At 43.2% G+C, this 20874-nt stretch overlaps 1 protein-coding gene across 1 annotated transcript in view; it reads right to left on the minus strand.

Annotated features, from left to right (window-relative positions):
• PITPNA (phosphatidylinositol transfer protein alpha) overlaps positions 1 to 20874 on the minus strand; it is a 42535-nt gene that overhangs the window by 3880 nt on the left and 17781 nt on the right. The window contains exons 5-11 of the mRNA XM_077836330.1: positions 16337 to 16344; positions 11253 to 11327; positions 10736 to 10819; positions 5275 to 5352; positions 4906 to 5016; positions 2061 to 2183; positions 1225 to 1294 (exon numbers count right to left, since the gene is read on the minus strand). Of these exons, the coding sequence (XP_077692456.1) occupies positions 1247 to 1294; positions 2061 to 2183; positions 4906 to 5016; positions 5275 to 5352; positions 10736 to 10819; positions 11253 to 11327; positions 16337 to 16344 (527 nt within the window). The 3' untranslated portion in view covers positions 1225 to 1246. The remainder of the gene's footprint in view (positions 1 to 1224; positions 1295 to 2060; positions 2184 to 4905; positions 5017 to 5274; positions 5353 to 10735; positions 10820 to 11252; positions 11328 to 16336; positions 16345 to 20874) is intronic.

Consider the following 20874-nt stretch of genomic DNA (forward strand, 5'->3'; position numbering starts at 1 on the left):
AGGCAGGGTAAGAAGTTAGGTTCATTATGTTAAGGAATGAAGGGGAAGGGCTCATAGGAAAAGAATGGCAAAGCTATGATTTTAGTTGGCTTGAATTTTTAAAATTAAATTAAGATGATTTGGATGGATTGGAACAGAATAGGCTGGAACAGAACTAATACTGTCGCCAAAGAAATCGGGAACAATTTAAATATTAACAAAGAGTGAGATTAAGAAGATATGCCTATCATTTTACTGCCCATTTGGCTTGCATGTTGAACACCTTTCCCTTTGTCTATCTTACCTTTTTAGACTGTATGCTCTTTGGGGAAGGTACTACATCTTGCTCTGTTTACAAAGCACAGAGCACACTGTGGGAGCTACTGCCATCTAGATAAATAATGTACAGGCAGCTTCTATAACCTTCTACACTTTTTCCTCTTGATCAGTAGTGCCTTTCAGACATTAGGTTTCCACCATTTCCCCACTAATATTGCTGTAGTCATGGATAAAAATATTGCTTCCTATCCTACATCCACTCAAGTTTGCTTCATGTCAGCAGTGCAGAAGTATTAAAAAAAGTTGTCCCCATTACCTGTACATTGCCTAGAACACTGGCACGAAGTCTGGCCAACAAGGAAAAATTGAAACATGCAAATACTTTGGTTCCAAGGATCAAAGCACTACAGTCAGCATGTCCACAGTGATGCACACAGAGACAAGACAAAAACAGAAGCTTAAAGAAACATCATCTATATCTTCCTTCTCTGTCCTGTGACCTATGGATGTTGCCCCAGACCTTTGCCCATTGATGAACATTGTTGCTGGGCACAATCCAGGCCAATACACCCTCAAATGTCCAAAGGGCAGGGCTTCTAGACTCAAGCTCATTTATTAATTATTTGAGACTATTGAAAAGGCCTCTAACAGGGTATGCAAAGTGATGGGTACATTACACAGAAATGAGGCATCAGTGTAACTTTGTGTTTACTGTTCTAATATGATGCTTTCCTTAACACTTTCCTTGTGCTCACAAACAGTTTCAAATAATTCTGAAACAAGACAGTAAATTCAGTTGGCAAGGTGAAAAGTGTATTCATTATCAGGCAAAATGAGCAGCTCTACAGATTTCTGACTTGCACAATTTCTGTACTGACTCCTTGCTAACCTGAATCAATTTGATTTTTGCTCTAAATAGCATTGAATGCCAAAGCAAAGCGTGTGACAGATACTCTGGGTACATACAGTGCACAAGGAGGAAGCCACGTTAGTCATCTGCAGCTGTCATTCCTTTCACAGGATCTTTTTCTCTCATCTGAAAGTAAGCAAGCATCTTTAGCTATTTGTTCCAACACATGCTGGTAACCGGCTTCCCTGTCAGCTCCACATCAAAATAAGGGTGTGAAGGTGGGAGTTTCTTGGCCTCAGAGGTGAAGTCTCACATCCCTGACAACTGTCCTAACGTAAAGCAGTTTGTAAAAAAAAAAAAAAAAAAGCTGTGCAGGCCCCGGAACCATTTCTGGCAAAGCTGCAGCTCCTTTTAGGGCTCTGTTACCCAAAGAGCAAAAGGCACAGGGTACTACAATCAAGTACATTTTTAAGTGTGAAAAAATTACAAAGAATATTCATTGCGAGAGCATGGAAACTCCAGCACCAAACCTACATTTCTCAAAGCAGGGCCTTTTTTTTTTTTTTTTAAATAAAAACACACACACGAACACCCCATACCCAGAGACTGATTTTGCTGATAACCTACTGAGACTCATTGAGCTGAATACTCATTAGAGTAACGAGTGAGAAGATATCTTAATTTATTTTAAAATAGTCCGTAACAGATCTTCTAAATTACCAATGAAACCAATAAAAAAGTTGTTCCAGAGCAATATAAAGAGTCAGTGCTAACTAGGAAGCCAGAACTCAAAAAGTCAGATCCAACCACCTAAACCACCAGAAGCAGCATGACCTGTGTGGTAAGCGAGCGTATTGCATGGCAAAGGGGCAGGCCTTCTTTCCCCACCCCATAGTAGGTTTAGAATACAGATACTGCCTCACAGCCCACACCTGCTCTCCTCCCCACTTACCTCATCCAGCTGTTTCTTGGTCTCCTCCTCCATCCTGCGAATGTCCTCCATAGTCAGATCAACCCACTTATCAAGCCAGCAAAACAACTGCCGGTGGAAATTTGTGAAAAGACGTTTCTCTTGCTGCAAAAACAAAGGTGAGGGAACAAACAACTTAAAGCTCAGGAAAAAGAATCCCAACAATTCAGCATGCAGAACAATATGTTTATAGTTAGTTAATGTGCACTGTCATAAAGATGTGTGCACTGGGAATTGCTACAGGTCTAACCTCAGTGCTTGCCATTTTGTTTTATATGGGAATGGGATCACTTTGCCAAGCATAGGAAAGCTACAGACGGAAAAAGAAAAAACCCAACTATTTCTGGTTCATTATAATTGAAATGCCCTTGCCAGAGAAACCATGGATGCTGTCATTCAGTGTTCTAGATTTTTAAACTGGACCATTTTGGGTTCTTACATATAGCCTGGGGTATGCAATAAGGTTTTCAGTGGAATTGGCTCAGCAGTCTCTTGAGACTACATAATAGGCTTAAAAGAGAAGGAATTAATAATTAGAGTTAGTGATTTGACATCTGTGATTCCTCTTGTTTAATTTGAAAGTCCATCAGCAGTGTCAGATTAAAGAATTTTGGGGCCCTGTGCATTAAGAGAACTCTCCCCCCCCCCCCATCACACACACACACCTTACCTGCCTCCAGTGGGGTCAGGTCCTGCCTTTGGGGGTGGGAGGCCCTGGGGGATGGATTGTTGGGTCCTTCCCCGTGGGTGGAGGGGGAGGGGGTGCTGGAGAACAAGCCCACCCCACACTCATCCTGCAGCAGCACCAGTCCAGTAGACCTGGCTCGGCTCCCCCCTCTGATCCATTAGCGCTCACTACAGAATCCAGACAGGGCCTTCCACCTACAATGCCCCACCTCCTTCCTGGCCCTGGGTTGGTGGATTTTTGTTTGTTTGTTTGGGGGCGGGAGGAGGGGGGTGCCCTGCACAAGATGGGGATCACGCACATAGTACCCATTGACTAATCCAGGCCTGCCCATTAGATCGTTTCCATTCCTGGTGTAAGAGGCAACTGTTCAGTCATTTTGCCTTTATGTTCTATTCCTTTCCCTTATTCTCTGCTGTGTCTACTTAGATTGTAAGCTCTTCAGGACAGGGACGTTGTTATTGCGTTTGTTAGGTATCACGCCCAATTTGGGTTCTTGATAAACAAGCAGCACTGAAGAACAGCACTGACTCTCCCTCATCTACCTTCCTGCATGGCTGCTGCACCTGGAGACTGACAATTCCTGCCAAAGTCAACGGAAACATAACGTAATCACCAAATGTCTTGAACCCCAAAGAAATGCATCTTTTCCAAGCGCCCCATCCAGTGACCTGCAGCTGAATTTTCATTCATGAGGCTAGGACAGTGCAATCCATTCCTTACATAAAGAGGTAAACGCCTCAGTTTGACTGGACCTTTGTGTGTGAGAGAAATTAAGTAAGAGTTCCAGGTTTGTTTTTTAAACAACAACATTGGTTTCAAGGAAGGAGTTATGACCTGGGCTTCAGGACTAGCAGGGCAGGGCAGGGCAGGAGAATCATACTAAACACACTACTGAAGTAGAAGTGTGAGATTTTTTAACTCATCCTTAACCAGTTACAAGCACGTGAGGTTATTTTAACTGAAAGGCTTGCGTTATTTATTATGTATTATCCAGCAACATCCAAGATGAGTTAGCTGCTGTGCTCTGAAAGACAAGACACAGATGGAGAGTACAACGTAAGGCACTCCTTTGTTCAGTTTGTCTGTTTTTTAATTAACAGTTGCAATCCCCTGGCAAGTCAAGTCATTCTCAAAACCAGAACCAAATTTTTTGGAGAAAAGTGTGGTTTATGGAACCTAATTATCCAAAGAAACCCCAGACACTAAGCCAGGGGTGGGCGAACTTTCTGGCCTGAGGGCCACATCTGGGTGGGAAAATTATATGCAGGACCATGAATGTAGGGCTGGGGCAGGGGGTTGGGGTGCAGGAGGGCTGCGGGGTGCAGGAGGGGGCTCAGGACAGGGGATTGGAGGCTCAGGGCAGGGGTTGGGGTGCAGGAGGAGTGCAGGGTGCAGGAGGGGGCTCAGGACAGGGGATTGGAGGCTCAGGGCAGGGGGTTGGGGTGCAGGAGGGGGTGCAGGGCAGGAGGTTAGGGGTGCAGTCTCTGGCCCAGCATCACTTACCTTGAGTGGCTCCGGGGTGGCAGGGGCACGCAGCGGGGCTAAGGCAGGCGCCCTGGCCCCGCACTGCTCCCAGAAGTTGCCAGCGTGTCCGGCAGTGGCTCCTGGGGGTAGGGTTGGGCAGGAAGCTCCACTACGTGCTTCTCTCACCTGTGGGTACCACCCCCGAAGAGCCCATTGGCTGCGGTTCCTTGTTCCCGGCCAATGGGAGCTGCGGGGGGTGGTGCCTGCAGGCAAGGGCAGCACATGGAGCAGGGATGTGGTGCTGGCCACTTCCATCAGGGAGCCAGGGAGGGCAGGGAGCCTGCCTTAGTCCCACTGCGCCATGGAGCTCACAATCCCACATGCCGGATTGAAAGCCCTGATGGGCCAGCTCTGGCCTGTGGGCCATAGTTTGCCCTCCCCTGCACTAAGGCAATGGAGACACTAAGGCCTTACAAACATACATTATTAGGCCCCTCCCCTACTCTGTCTCTTCCCTCCAAGGCCCCACCCACTGCTCACACAGAGAAAGAGGAGGTGGAGATGAGCAAACGGGGTGAGGAGGAAAGGCCTGAGCAGCGAGTGGGGCCTCGGGGTGGGGTTGGGGAGTGGGGCCATGGTGCCATTGAAAACCCGATATTGACCAGGTTCACTTACCTTCTGTATAAAGTTCTCAACTTTATTTTGCAGACCCCACCACTTGAACTTGACTGTTACCAGTTTGTAAGCACACATGTACGGACAATCTGTCTGTTTCCCCAGCTCTTTCTGCAAAGAGACAAGGATGTTCATATGATGAGCTGAAATCAGAAACTCTGTAGGAATCTTTTTCTAGGACAGGACCCCCAGAACTAGTAGTCCACTCGTTCAGCACGCATACAGAAGACCCTCCACTGACACAGATGAAAACACTTCCTCCCTTGTTTAGACAAATTAATACCCCAACCTCCATATACCTGACCCATCCCGACAACCACACTCCAGTCACAAAAACAGACATGATGTGCTGAGGTCTGTGATCCACACCTTCCAGTTGGGGCCCAGAGGACCACGTCCAGTCTTGACAGATTTAAATTTTGCTGGGTCTTCTTCCTGCTTGTAATCCTGTTGTAAATATAAACATGTTTATCCATAAGAAACAGATCTTGGAGGACAGGTTAGTGTCTAGAGTAACTCAAAGATCTCCTCAAGACCCACTTTTTCCATGAAGCCTTTAAGAAACTGGCCAAGAGGAAAAAAATTCACTTCCCCATGCTGTACATTAACCCTAGCTGAGTAAGAGTATTATAAAATTGATGTTACTTTTGTTACCCCACCAAATCCACTGGTATATTGTGTCTGATACTAGTTTGTAAGCTTTTCAAGACAGGGTTCACATTATCACCTGTATTGGGAAGCGACTAGAACACATGGCTCTTGTAAGAAATAACGTACACAGCACTCTAAGGCAGACATACCTTGTGTATTTCTAATCATCAATATTGGTCAGTGCTATAAAAACAGCATCACCACAGTACTCATGTCAGAATGCACTCCTACACTTCCCTGCATCATAGAGAATATGAAGACACTTTGTTTAAATCCTTATTTTCAAGGCCAATCTTCCAAAACAATTGCTTTGGGATTCAAGTTCCTTATTACTCAGACGAGAGATTAATTTAGAAACTCTAACCCCAAATTTATTTATTTTTAAATCCCACGATTTTTTGGGGGGACCAACTAATTTTAAACACTTGGTTTTGCCAATACTCACAATGAGACTTTAATTGCAAAAAAGCCATGAAATTCATATTTTAAGTAGATTTAGTGGCAGAAGAGCGATTGAGATGTGGCACCTTCTTACTGAGACTTGTTTGTTGTGCATATTACAAGTAATAGCTATACACTTTGGTGACCAAAAAAGCCTGTACTCCTGGCATCATTGTAGAGCCAATACAGTGTGGGAGAGCAAGCTGAATTGTTCTGGAGCAACAGACTAGTCCAGTTCCATTCAGAATCCAAACTGTGCCCTGATTTACACCAATGTAACCCCACTGGAGATATGGAATTAAACTGGTATCACTCAAATCTGGATTTTGCAGTCAGTTTATTACTAGAAATAATGCAGAAACCACAATAAAACTTCAGTTGCATTCTGATGCCAGGCTAAATTAGAGAAAATACCTTTCTTTACTCCAGTTAAGTAAGTTTGACTTGAAAGGATTGAGTCACTGAACGGGGAACCCCACCATGCATCTTTACAGATACTTTTCATTGCAGAACTGAACCTTAGGTTCCTACAGTGACTAACTCTTCCTGCAATAGGATATTAATTACATGATCACACGGCCCAAATATAACAATAAAACACGCTATGTCTGTGCATCTAAGTTACAGGAAGAAGGCAGTTTAAACAAGATAACGCAACTTATTTACAGTCTTACTGACGCAGCATAGAAAAAAGTGTAGTTATTTTTTATTCTATTGCTTTCTGAATAGCATGTCACCAACAGTGTTGGAACCTTGTAGTACACTAGATTTAATCAGCATATTAGTAAAACTTTAGGCTTGATATTGAGGTGGAGCATTATCTATGGATTCAGATATTGAGTTTCCTTATTTATACAATCACAGAGACCTGTTATAGTAGAGTTAGTTTAAAAGTGAGGATCAGGAAACCTAGTGGTAAGCATTGCACATGGTTTGGATTCTTGTCTGTCTAGATTTATTTGACATGGTATATACCATATGTATGGTATATACCATTAGAAAGCAAGTGAGAGAAAGGAAAGGAATGGAAGAGGTTTAAAGTGCATAAACTTGGGAAACATTTTGAAAAATGTGAATTCAATGTTCACAACCATAAATTACCACCCTTTGGCGTCACAGCCATGAAACAAATCACTAGCTGCCAGTAGTATTTGGGCTAGTTTGGACTCCTTACCACTCCAACACACATTTTTGGAAAAAAAGGAGTACATGGATCAATGTGTTAAGAACAGTCTCTTCCCTCCCTCGCCCCCCCCCTTCCCTCATGCAGTCCTCTTCTCTTGCTCATCATCACTCATATTTCAAAATATCCAGATAAATGTGCCTCAAACACCTGTTCAAAGAATGCTTTGCATGTGTAATTTCATGCCTCGGATGTGACATGTAATTTCTGGGAATTACACTTGGAAGGTATGTGGGAATTATGAATTTTTTTTGTGCTGGGGGTGTGTGTGTGTGTGTGTGTACGTGTGTGTGTGTGTGTGTACGTGTGTGTGTGTGTACGTGTACACATATACTACTGATATGTAGATACAAGCTATAATTCCATGGAAGGGTTCTAGTGCCTAGACAAGTCACAAAGACAGAGCTCATGGAGATTTGGTGCAAGAACCTGAGATGGAATTGACTTATTACTGCAATTTAAAGGCCCTAAAGATCTGAATAGTGTGTCCATTTCAGACTATTGCATGTGTTATACTGAAACAAAAGCAACTTAATTCCCTTTAAAAGGTAAAGATACTGGAAAAAAGTTAATGTGAGGCATATAGCACCAGCCACCCAACTCCATAACCTTATTTTGTGAATTTCTTCCGGTCTCGCCTGTCCTCTTCTCCATTGTCTATTTTGTGCTGCTTTGAAATCCAAGCTCTTCAAGACAAGGACAATGTCAGTCCTTGCTAAGCAAAGTACTATGGCCAACTACAATGCTATATACAGATGAACAACACTTAACTAGGCATTTCTACCAAGCCCACCTTTGTAGTATCTAAGCACTGGATACAAAATTAAGAGTTACATCAAAATTGTCCATAAAGGACTCTACTGTTCTCTACAGTTTCCTTTAGCCCTCTGCCACGCTGAGCCAGTAAGAGTTAAACAACCAGCAGGCCGTGTGACCTGAAAACAACCCACAAGGATGTATTAGAAGAGTATTGAAATGGTAAACAGGGCTAGTCCTTGTTGAGTCATTACACAAAGTAAAACTATTTCTAAAGTGATCACTCTCCTTACAATGTGTATGATAATCAAGGTGGGCCATTTCCAGCACAAATCCAGGTTTTCTCCCCCCTCCCGCACAAAACCCACTCTCCTGTTGGTAATAGCTTATCTAAAGTGATCACTCTCCTTACAATCGTTCACCTGCACATCTACCAATGTGATATATGCCATCATGTGCCAGCAATGCCCCTCTGCCATGTACATTGGGCAAACTGGACAGTCTCTACGTAAAAGAATAAATGGACACAAATCAGATGTCAAGAATTATAACGTTCATAAACCAGATGGAGAACACTTCAATCTCTCTGGTCACTCGATTTCGGATCTCAAAGTGACTATCCTTCAACAAAAAAACTTCGAAAACAGACTCCAACGAGAGACTGCTGAATTGGAATTAATTTGCAAATTGGATACAATTAACTGAGGCTTGAATAGAGACTGGGAATGGTTGATTCTTTATAAAAAGTAAGCTATTTCCCCTTGTTTATTCCTCCCCCCTTCCTCAGACGTTCTTGTTAAACCCTGGATTTGTGCTGGAAATGGCCCACCTTGATTATCATACACATTGTAAGGAGAGTGATCACTTTAGATAAGCTATTACCAGCGGGGGGGGGGAGGGGGGAGACACACCTTTTGTAGTGATAAACACCCATTTTTTCATGCTCTGTGTGTATAAAAACATCTTCTGTATTTTCCACAGTATGCATCCGATGAAGTGAGCTATAGCTCACGAAAGCTTATGCTCAAATAAATTGGTTAGTCTCTAAGGTGCCACAAGTACTCCTTTTCTTTTTGCGAATACAGACTAACACGGCTGTTACTCTGATACCTATATCTTGTTAGAAGTTTAACAATGTGATCTAATTAGCTTATAGACGCTAAACTTCTGTTCCGGTCTATGATATTTCATTACTATATTCTATTGATTCAGAGATCAAAAGGAGATACTAACATGTAGTTAGAACTTGTGGTGTAATAATATCATTGTCTTTATTTCTCTTTAAAGTTTGTAGTAAGCTACCTATGAACTGTTCGAACAGTTAATTGCCTTATGCTAATAAATACAAGTAGTTATTGATGTGTGCTTAGGAAACACAGATTTACTTCAAAGCAACAATGTATATTACTTATTCTTGATCCATGGAATGCCCTCTGTGATTATTTGCTGCTAAGAGGTTATCAGCTGAACTTCAGCTATAGAGACTGGTTTCAGAGTAGCAGCCGTGTTAGTCTGTATTTGCAAAAAGAAAAGGAGTACTAGTGACACCTTAGTGACTAACCAAGTTATTTGAAAAAAGAAAAGGAGTACTTGTGGCACCTTAGAGACTAACCAATTTATTTGAGCATGAGCTTTCGTGAGCTACAGCTCACTTCATCGGATGCATACCGTGGAAACTGCAGAAGACATTATATACACACAGAGACCATGTGTGTATGTAATGTGTATATATGGGTCTCTGTGTGTATATAATGTCTTCTGCAGTTTCCACGGTATGCATCCGATGAAGTGAGCTGTAGCTCACGAAAGCTCATGCTCAAATAAATTGGTTAGTCTCTAAGGTGCCACAAGTACTCCTTTTCTTTTTGCAAAGACAGACTAACACGGCTGTTACTCTGAAACAAGTTATTTGAGCATAAGCTTTCATGAAATTGGTTAGTCTCTAAGGTGCCACTAGTACTCCTTTTCTTTCAGCTATAAAGAAACTTTCGGGCCTGATCCTTACTATCTCAGATCTGTTTAAAACTTTGTCAGGGAAAGTCTAAATCACAAGACTGAGGTCTCCAGGTCTATTCTGGATTAGCCCTGCAATTCTCATGGAAGAATTTGAACAAAACTATGCACACGGACTGCCTACTGGGCTATAACCTATTGAACAGATTCTAGAAGGACTTTTACAAATCAGCAGCCTCACCATCTCTGCTATGAAACTGACATAAGAACATGATTCATCTCCGTATATATAATGATCTTTTAACCACAGTAACTCTTTCTTTTCTTTTTAAATAAATCTTAGATTTAGTTAATAAGGACTGGCTTTAAGCATGCATTTGGGTAAGATCTGAAGTATTCATTGACTTGGTGGGTAATGTGTCCAATCTCACGGGATTGGTTGAGCTTTACATATGGTGAATAAGGTTTTCAGTAACCCTCACTATATCAGACTGGGCTGTCTGGGTGGGAGCCAAAGCCTGGATTGATTAAAGGGAACTGTGTTTTTGCTTCTTGGTAACCATTAAGGTGTTAGAGAAGCTGCTTGATGAAATCTATTTATAAAATAAACCACCAGTTTTCGGGATCATCTGCCCTATGCTTTGCAGTTTGCCCTGATGAAGCATTCTCAGTGTAGCCCCTCCAGCGACCACAGTCACGCCCCCATTAAAAAAAGTCTCTCCTTCCCTCCTCACTTCTTGTCTGATTATCTGCAGGGTCATGCTAATTTTCAGAAATGAGGTTTGCATCAATCTTCCTTTTGTAATACTAATACCATCACATGAAATGCTTTACCCACCAGCATACCTTGGAGAGCACTTGGTTCCGATCTGCAATGTCTATATAAATTGCTTCTACATTCTTCCATACATCTGGCTCTAGTTTATGAACCTGCAGTAGAAGTGGGAGCCAGATTTTTATTTCAAACCATCTACACATCATCCCCATGCCAAATTAGAAAGGAGAACAGAGATAAAGATCTGAGCATCAAGCACCCATTAGCAGGGGGTCAGAGTTGAGGGCTTCACCAGTTAATGTTGAAACATAAAATCAGCTAAAGAAAAAGGTAATTCAGAAGTGAAGCTGCAAAACCCAACCAATTTCTGCACAAGAGCTACAGGAGTACAGTTTTAATAAGCATCCATTCCCACCCAGAGCAGGCAAAAGGGAGTCTAATCATAAGGGGCATAGTCTCCTTGCTAGCCTGACATGAGGTATGTTAATCCCAGAAATGTGAAGAGAATAACAATACTGAATTCAAAAACAGGACAAGCAACAGATCTAGCCACTTAATGTCACAAAGTTCCTCACTGAAAGCACTTACATTCTCCTGCATTCCAAGGTCCGGTTTGTGCCAGGTTTCAATTTTGATCAGAAAGTCATCTTTCATGTACTCATTCTGCCATAAAGAAAAATTTTGGTTACCTGTTGGGATCCAAGAGACTAACATGATCTTATTGCTGATTGACTGATATATAGCAGCAAAGTTATCAAACAGTTACTCCCAGACCTGGGACCAAGGTTTGAATGTAGTGACAATGTGATTTCAGATTTCTATTTGCATGTACATTTCTGAAAGTACCCATGACTGGTGGCCAGGTATAAGATTAGGTCAAAGCATAAGTTGTCCGTACAAGACACTTAATAAGTCTGATACCCAGAGCATTGGAGTTTGTTACCTATTTCATTTACAGGATGTTTTACTTTTTTAAAGAAAGGAATGAAGACCCAAGGGAGGAAGCCTGTTTAACAGAAGTAAACCACACTGCCAAATACAGCTTTGATTAGATGACAGATGTGGAAGAAATAGGGCAGAAGTTGGCTTTTAAAAGACAAAATGTGGATCCAGAACTGGATTCAAACTGTCCTTGGAAACATGCACCTTAGGGCATGGCTACACTTGCAAGTTAGAGCAAATTAAAGCAGCTCAGTGCACTCTAACTCATGACTTGTCCACACTGGCAAGGCACATAGAGCGCTCTGACTCCACGGCTACAGAGTTCCTGGTACTCCACCTCAGCGAGTGGAATAACATTTGGTGCGCCCACGTTGGAGGGACTCCCTGTCTGTTAATCGCTCCCTGTGGACTCTCTGGTCTGTTAATGCGCTCTGATTGGCCTCCAGAAGTGTCCCACAATGCCTGTTCTAGCCACTCTGGTCATCACTTTGAACTCTACTGTCCTGCCCTCAGGTGACCAACCATCAGACCCGCCCTTTAAATTCTCTGGGAATTTTGAAAATCCCCTTCCTGTTTGTTCAGTCAGGCGTGGAGTGCTCTCAGTGAATCTTTGCAGGTGACCATGCCTCCATGCGCCAGGTGATCCCCAGTATGGAGCAATGGCGAGGTGCTGGACTTCAGTGTTCGGGGGGGAGGAAGCTGTCCAGTCCCAGCTGCACTCCAGCCATAGGAATTACGATACCTTCGGGCAGATATCAATGGACATGATGAAAAGTGGCCATGACCTGGATGCAGTGCAGTGCAGGGTTAAAGCGAAGTAGCTGTGGAACGCCTACCGCAAAGCCCAGAGGCAAATAGCTGCTCCGGTGCTGCCCCTGCAACCTGCCGTTTTCACAAAGAGCTGGACGCGATACTTGGGGGCGACCCCACCTCCACTCAGAGTACCATCGTGGACACTTCAGAGCACGGTCCAACACGATAGGAGGAGCAATGCGGGAGTGAGGGTGCTGAGGAGGAGGAAGACACGCTGGCATCCCTAGATGCATGCAGCCAGGAGCTGTTCTCAAGCCAGGAGGAAGGTAGCCAGTCACAGCAGCCGGTGCTTAGGGAAGGACAAACACCATAGGAGGCTCCTGGTAAACGGCTTTTATTTTGGGAAGGAAGTTATTCGGTGCGGGTTTTTGGGGTGAGAAGAGTTAGGGCTGCATGCATGCCTAGATGCTCTCTCACACTGCGGTAATCCGCCTCAGTGATCTCTTCAAAGGTCTCATCCAGAACTCTGGCAATGCGCTTGTGCAGGTTTTGTGGGAGAGCCACTGTGGTCCTTATCCCAGTCAGGCCACTGTGCCGTGAGGGGCGGGGGGACCATTGCTACACACAGGCAAGCTGCATATGGGCTAGGGCAGAAGCCTCATTGTAGTAGAAGACCCTCCCTTGCTTCCCAGATCACCCTCAGCAGTGAGATATCTTCCAGGACAAACTCCTGGGGAAGATGTAGGGACACTGTTCAGCATAGGGTCCCCCCTGCAGCTGTTGGCTCTCCCTAAGGCACAGAAACCCAGAGGACAGTACAACCATGAAAGAATCAGTCCCCCTTGACCCTGTGCTTACTCACCATTTTGGGGCTCCCAGGGGTTATGTGCGCTTGCTTTGGGACGGGCAAATTATGCTATTGTGTAGACTGTGTTTGTCCTTCTTAAGTACAGGAGAATCATTGCTCTCTCTGGTGTGAACAATGCTGCCTCTGTTAAGTGTTACATTTTGCCTTTACAGATGCAACCTTGAGATCTCAGCATCTGTGTTATCACCGGCCAAGAGGCTGCAAAGAATCAGGAAGAGGCCACATAGAACCAAAGAGGACATGCTGCATGAAGTCATGCAACACTCCCTTAATGAAAATCAAAAAGTGCAGGAGTGGCAGGAGAGTGAAAGGAGGGTCCGCCAACAGAATGCAGATCGCTGGCACCAAAAACACAGAGCGGTTGATAAGTATCATGGAGCGCTAAGCGGACTCGATCCAGGCGCAGATAGCCATGCAGGCGGAGCACTACCACGTCCACCCCGCCCTGCAGCCCTTGTCCCAAAACTCTTTCCCTTGTGCCCCCATGTCACCTCCAACCCACTTTCCCTAACATCCAGGTTCTTACTGCCACCAGCTGCCTCCAACACCTGTAGCTTCACCACCCAGCCCTGAAAACTAAAACCCTTATCCACTGCGCTCAACTCCCATCACCATGCAGTATAGCACTCATTGCACAGCACTCCAGACAGGAAGGCTGAGTATGATAACAGGACATACGCAAACCTGTGATTGTACCATTCCCCACCCCAGCCCCTTGCCCTTTCTGTTTCCCACGCAGTTGTTTCTGTTTTCAATAAATGCATTTTCTTTTCAATAAATGCATTTTTTTGCTTTGAAAACATTCTTTAGTATTGCATAACGTAAAAGATACCTTAGCCCAGGAAAGAAACAGGCACTGCAAGTCAGTGTATCATATGTAGCAAACACAGATTCCTACTAACATTGGAACCACTGCACTTCACTCCCATCCAGGACACCCGACATTACTGGTGGCTTTCAGCCTCAAATTGCTCCCTCAAGGCATCCCTAATCCTTGCAGTCCCGCGCTAGGCCCCTCTAGTAGCCCTGCTCTCTGGCTGTTCAAATTCAGTCTCCAGATGTTGAACCTCCAAGTTCCATGCCTGAGTGAATCGTTCAACCCTTCCCTTCACAAATGTTATGGAGGGTATAGCACGCGGATATAACCGCGGGGATGCTTCATCGGCCAGGTCCAGCTTCCCATACAGAGAGTGCCAGCAGCCGTTTAAACGGCCAAAAGCACACTCCACAGTCATTCTGCACCAACTCAGCCTGTTGTTGAACTGCTTCTCGCTGCTGTCAAGGCTCCCTGAGTAGGGTTTCATGAGCCATGGCATTAAAGGGTAAGCGGGGTCTCCAAGGATCACAATGGGCATTTCGATTTCCCCTACGGTGATCTTCTGGTCTGGGAAAAGAGTCCCGGCTTACAGCTTCCTGAACAGGCCAGTGTTCCAAAAGATGCGTGCATCATGCACCTTTCCTGGCCAGCCTGCGTTAATGTCAATGAAACACCCACGGTGATCCACAAGCACCTGGAGAACCACAGAGAAATAGCCCTTCCAATTAACTTACTTGGAGGCTAGGTGGGCTGGTGCCAGAACTGGAATATGCGTCTCATCTATCGCCCCTCCGCTGTTAGGGAAACCCATTTGTGCAAAGCCATCCACAATGTCATGCACATTACCAAGAGTCACAGTTCTCCTGAGCAGGATGCGATTAATGGCCCTGAAAAACTTATATCAACACGATTCCAACAGCCGACTTCCCCAGTCCAAACTGGTTAGCGACCGATCAGTAGCTGTCTGGATTTGCCAGCTTCCAGATTGCAATAGTCACCCGCTTCTCCACAGTCAGGACAGCTCTCATCATGTCCTTGCGCCGCAGGGTGGGGGCGAGCTCCTCACACAGTCCCATGAAAGTGGCTTTTCTCATCCAAAAGTTCTGCAGCCACTGCTCATCATCCCGGACTTGCATGACAATGTGATCCCACCACTCACCGCTTGTTTCCCAAGCCCAAAAGCTCTGTTCCGTGGTGGTGAGCATGTCTGTGAATGCCACAAGCAATCTCATGTCATATGCATTACCCAAGTTGATATCATCGTCGGAGTCCTCACCATCACTTTGGATCTTAAGGAGTAACTCAAGTGCCAAACATGATGTGCTGGCGAGATTCATCAGCACATTCCTCAACAGTTCGGGCTCCATTCCTGCAGACCAAAAGGGAAGACAGAGCGCGCAGTACAAAAAATGTTGAAAGATGTCACCAATTGTGGACGGAAGCAGAGGGATTGCTGGGATCCTAACCGATGCATCACGGGGTATTGGGACAGGACCCAGAATGCCCCACACCTCCCGCCCCCTTCCCACAAGCCACAGCACCAGAATGGGAAGAGGTGCTCTGCGGAATAGCTGCCCACAATGCACTGCTCCCAATGCCGCTGCAAGTGCCGCAAATGTGGACACACCAGTGCGCTCGCAGCTGTCAGTATGGACAGACTGCATCGCTTTCCCTACTGCGCTTTACAAAGATTGCGTTAACTCAAAGCGCTCTACATTTGCAAGTGTAGCCATGCCCTTAGTGTTCAGGTAAGCACTGAAACCAGACAGTACAGTGTGCAGAGCTTTCACCACAGCTACTTGAATTTCTCCTCCCTAATGAGCAAGAGACATCAGTTTCAAGCAATGACTGATATGACAGGAAAAGAAGAGCCACTATACATCCTTGGTGGGTGGTGTGGGATGAATCAAGACTAGTGAAGCATTTGGTAAATAAAAGGAGTTAAGGAATTTAGAGGGCAGGTTACTCATGGGATCACGTTGCCCAAAGGCAGCAGGACTGGATAGACTTGCTCTATGTTTGCTCCACCTATCTGCCATAATGGTTTGTTCTGAAACATGTACAGTCAAATGCCATTGCAGTAAATAAAGAATCATCTGTGTCATTTAATATATCAGTTTGTGAAGAGATGTTGAGACCCAGTTCCTCATCCATGTAACTGGATGACTGAGAAAGTAGCAACTCCACTAGCTCAGGTCAGCGACTTCCCTACACATATACACAGTGCCTTGTACCAGACAGATTTACACACACTTCCAAGCACCACAGATCACTGATAAAAGCAATACTTACTGTAATAACTGCTCCAAGAAACCAACACATGAAAAGAAAGAGATACATTACGTTAATGAAAAAGAAAAGTTAACAGTTGCAACCACCTCCACCCAATATCAGCCACAAGGGGACAATTCTGGACAGTGCTCCCAGGCAGCTGCCAGTTTCATTGAAGGAAGACATCCATTTTCCCTGTCAGTGTCTATAGTCTGTCAAAAATAAACTTGCTCCACCCCACTTGAAACCCTCTATAAATTCTCACACATGGTGAAACCCAGACCACTACTAATTATGTGCTGCTACTGTTAGCTCCAGGATTTCATCCAGCTGGATGAGAAAATGGAAGAAGTTTGATCAGCTGATTGCATTTTAACAATCATTCTTCACCTTGCAGATAAGCCTCTCTCCAGTTGCAACTGAAAGAATGCTAGATTTTAAGCCAATGCAGACCTCATCACTCCTGCATGTGGTAACTGGACTCTTTGCCCTCTGCATCTCTCCTGCTTGTGGTAATCAGACTCCTTGGATAGCAAAGCTCAATTATTCAGAGAAAAATCAACTAAAGATCTTGTAACAGCCATAGACCATTCTATCTTGTGCCCTCAGAGTCTGTCAGTATTTCCATTATAAAAATAATGATTTCCACTAAGTTAGAACAAGGCTGTAAAATCTGACACTAAAATGTGATTCACAAGGTGTCCACCAAGGAGACCATTTAGTCAAATCAATACTTTTTTTTTTTTTTAAATTAAAGGGACAATAAGGACATAAGAGGTTTGAGGAGTGTCTAATACACAAGCCTGGGTATTATTATAGTAGGTATACTGGTCTAACCAGTAAGTTTCCATATTTAACATATACAGACATTTACAATTATAGCTGCATGTGTGTTATATCTGCTCACACACGCACAGATCATATGGTGATATTCATGTCATAAATTGCATGTATTTATTTAAAAGATTTTCTATGGCATTCGTCACCATAGTACCCAAGCACCTCACATCAACACATTTAATGCCACAACACTCTTGTGAGGGAAATATTATCCCCACTGTTCAGTTAGGGAAGGAGGCACACAGATTAAATCTATGACAGGGCTAGGAATTGCACCCAGCTCTCAAATCCCAGTCCAGTGTCTTATTCACAAGACCATCCTTCTTTATCCTACCATACTCCTCTGCTCTGCTAGAACTTGGACTATTCTAAATCTCTGAGCAGGTCTGGATAATGTTCAGATATCTCAGTGATAAGTGTTATAAACAGTAAGTTACAGATTGAGACCTGCTGCAAACTGCCATTGTACTTTTGTGGGTGTTTTTTTTTTTTTTTTTTTTTTTTTTTAAACTTCAGCCTACCTCAAAAATATTTAATTCTTTACTCCAAAATTACACTTCCTCTCATGCACAAATGGGCAATATTCAGTCCTGGAACAATGGCAGGTTTCAAATCAAATACCTCATAGAGCCTGCAGAATTAGAAATGGGAGCTTTCCCAGCTTTCCACAACACCTGCTTTTAGCACTTTGTCAACGGGCTTTTCTTTGGCCCCCATCACCATAATACCAGAGTGTCTCAAATATTAATGAATTGATCTTCATAACTCCTCTGAAGCAGGGAAGCAGCATCTCCATTTTACACACCGGGGACAAACCCAGTTTTTAAAAACATTTCCGTTAAATTTGGATGCCCAACCTGAAACAGGAAGTGCCTGAATTTTCAGAGGTTCTGAGGGACCTACAGCTCCCATTGACTTCAGCTGGAGTTGCAAGTCTTGAGTACTTCTGGAAGCTGGGCTGTAGGTGTCTCAAACTGACACCCAGAAAATGAATACACAATTAGCTGACACTCCTGAAAATTTTTGGCAACAAGACATCCACAGACTTGATCTGTGATGCTGGAAGAACCAAGGCTAGAACCCAGTTGTTCCGAGTGTCAGTTCAGAGCCTTAACCACAAGACTCTCTTTCTGAAGTTCCTTGCTTCTTTCTCTAGACACTTCCAACTTCTGTAGTAAATGAAGAAGTGGCAAAGAGACAAGAGCTTCAGTTACTGCCCATAATACACACTGAACAAGGTAGCAGTTTTGTAAAAAATACTGAGTGTGATCACAATGCACATGCAAAAGGGGACAGAATTACAGGCAAACTTTTGAATACTTCCTTATTATTGCAACAGTAGTTATGACTAAAAATATTGTTTTACCTAAACTTATACAGGCTCTGTCTTTGGTAAAGCTTTGTAAGCGAACTTAATGCTTGTGAAAGTAATTAACACCAACTTGAGACAGGCATAGTATGGGCAGGAGTTCCATTAACTTCTACATACAACTGAATTCACTTCAGTCCTAACCGTCAACCCCTTGCTACTCCAGTTCCAGTTTGACTGAGAAGCTGGTCAGTCATATCAGCCTGAACTAAACCGTTTGGCATGTTATGCTGTGTACACATGCAGAGATACAGGAGGCCATTATGTCAGTTCACTTGTGACCTAAGTACTTGATCTTTCCTGAGATGAAGTGTTAATACAATAAGCCATCATACCAGACACAAACTAGTTCTCTTTCCTACTGCCCTGTTACTACCAAGCCAACTAATCAGAAGCCTTAGAACTGCATATCTTGATTTAAGTCAGGCCTGGCATATTACTGAAACAGACTTTTCTATCAGCCCCCGCACTGGGAGTATGCAGCTGCCTTCTGCTCCAGCCCCCTCAACAATGCAGTTTCAAGCCCATATTGTATTGGCATAACTGATAGTTGAGAAAGTTTTCATTGTATACCACCATTTTCAGTTTCAAAGAATCTGAAAGTTTTCCCTTTAAGATTGAAGTTTTTATTTGCTCTCAGCACATAGGTGAAAAGGTTTTGGACAGTCCAGTAAAACTGTGTGACATGCTTTGAGAATCAGAGTACTGATGGGATGGAAGGGGAAATAGTTCAGGTGCTTTCTTGTTTTGTTAACTCAACAATGGCTTTGTTTTCAAATTTTAAAAAAGGTCAGTGCCAGGAAGTTTAGGCCCAATGCTAAGTTTTATTTAAGTGGAGGTGAAAATCTAATAGAAATGTTTCCATGATTTAAAAGAGTAAATGAAACAGCTGTTTGGACTTAAGACATTCCTTGCAATGTTTGAAACCCAAATACTTCAGCACTGTTAGTACAGAACCAGAAAGTGAAACCAATCCCCATTCATTGTCCAAACTGAGTGAAAGGCAAAAAAGTAAATAGCATAAAATGTGAAAGATACGTTTTAAATAAGTTTTTGAGTATCCCAAACTTTTATTAGTAATACAGTTAAGACTTTTTAGAAAAAATATTTTTAACATGACAGTGTCCCTTTAAATTTGCTTTCTATATGTATGAATGTAGAAAGTGGCCCAATCACCATAGTATCTAGTACCAGCTAGGGAAGCCTCAGTATGTCTACACTGCAGTTAAATGCTTGCAGCTGGCCCATGTCAGCTGACTTGGGCTGCAGCCCAGGCTCTGGGTCCCCACAATGGGGGAAGGGTGTTGACTCACATGGGCCAGCCACTGGTGTGTAACCGCTGTGTAGACATACTCAATGAGGCTTTGTTAAGCTTGAAAAAGCTGACTGGATGCTTCTGCATTACCACTTTGACAGATGCCCACTGGATTTGAATGTCCAACAAAACAGACACGTGAAGTAAGTTTTCTTTAATTTGTGACCATTTCAATACTCACTTCATGTGTTTTGGTGTTCTCAAGTATGTGAAATAACGTCAACAAGCTCCATATCCTACACATTACTGTCGCTATATATCCAAAGCTCTATTTGTTTGAATTTGGGCTGTCGATTAATCGCAGTTAACTCAACAAAATTAATAGTGATTAAAAAAATCGCTATTAATCACAGTTTTAATCACACTGTTAAATAGAATACCAATTGAAATTTATTAAGTATTTTGGATTTATTAAATATTTTGGATGTTTTTCTACATTTATTTTTATATATATATAGTATAGTGTGTTGTAATTGAAATCAAACCGTATATTATTTGATTACAAATATTTGCACTGTAAAAACTATAAAGAAATAGTATTTTTCAATTCACCTCATCCAAGTACTATAGTACAATCTCTTTGCAGTGAAAGTGCAACTTACAAATGTAGATTTTTTTTTTGGTTACATAACTGCACTCAAAAACAAAACAATGTAAAACTTCAGAGCCTACAAGTCCGCTCAGTCCTACTTCTTGTTCAGCCAATAACTAAGACAAACAAGTTTGACGACATTTACAGGCGATGCTGCTGCCCTCTTCTTATTTACAATGTCATCAGAAAGTAAGAATAGGCATTTGCATGGCATTTTTGTAGCTGGCATTGCAAGGTATTTAAGTGCCAGATATGCTAAACATTCATATGCCCCTTCATGCTTCAGCCACCATTCCAGAGGACACGCTTCCGATACTCGTTAAAAATAATGCGTTAATTAAATTTGTGACCGAACTCCTTGGGGGAGAATTGTGTGTCCCCTGCTCTGTTTTATCTGCATTCTGCCACATATTTCATGTTATAGCAGTCTCGGATGATGACCC

The sequence above is a fragment of the Eretmochelys imbricata genome, chromosome 17 (assembly GCF_965152235.1).
Source record: "Eretmochelys imbricata isolate rEreImb1 chromosome 17, rEreImb1.hap1, whole genome shotgun sequence".
NCBI classification, from domain to species: Eukaryota; Metazoa; Chordata; order Testudines; family Cheloniidae; genus Eretmochelys; species Eretmochelys imbricata.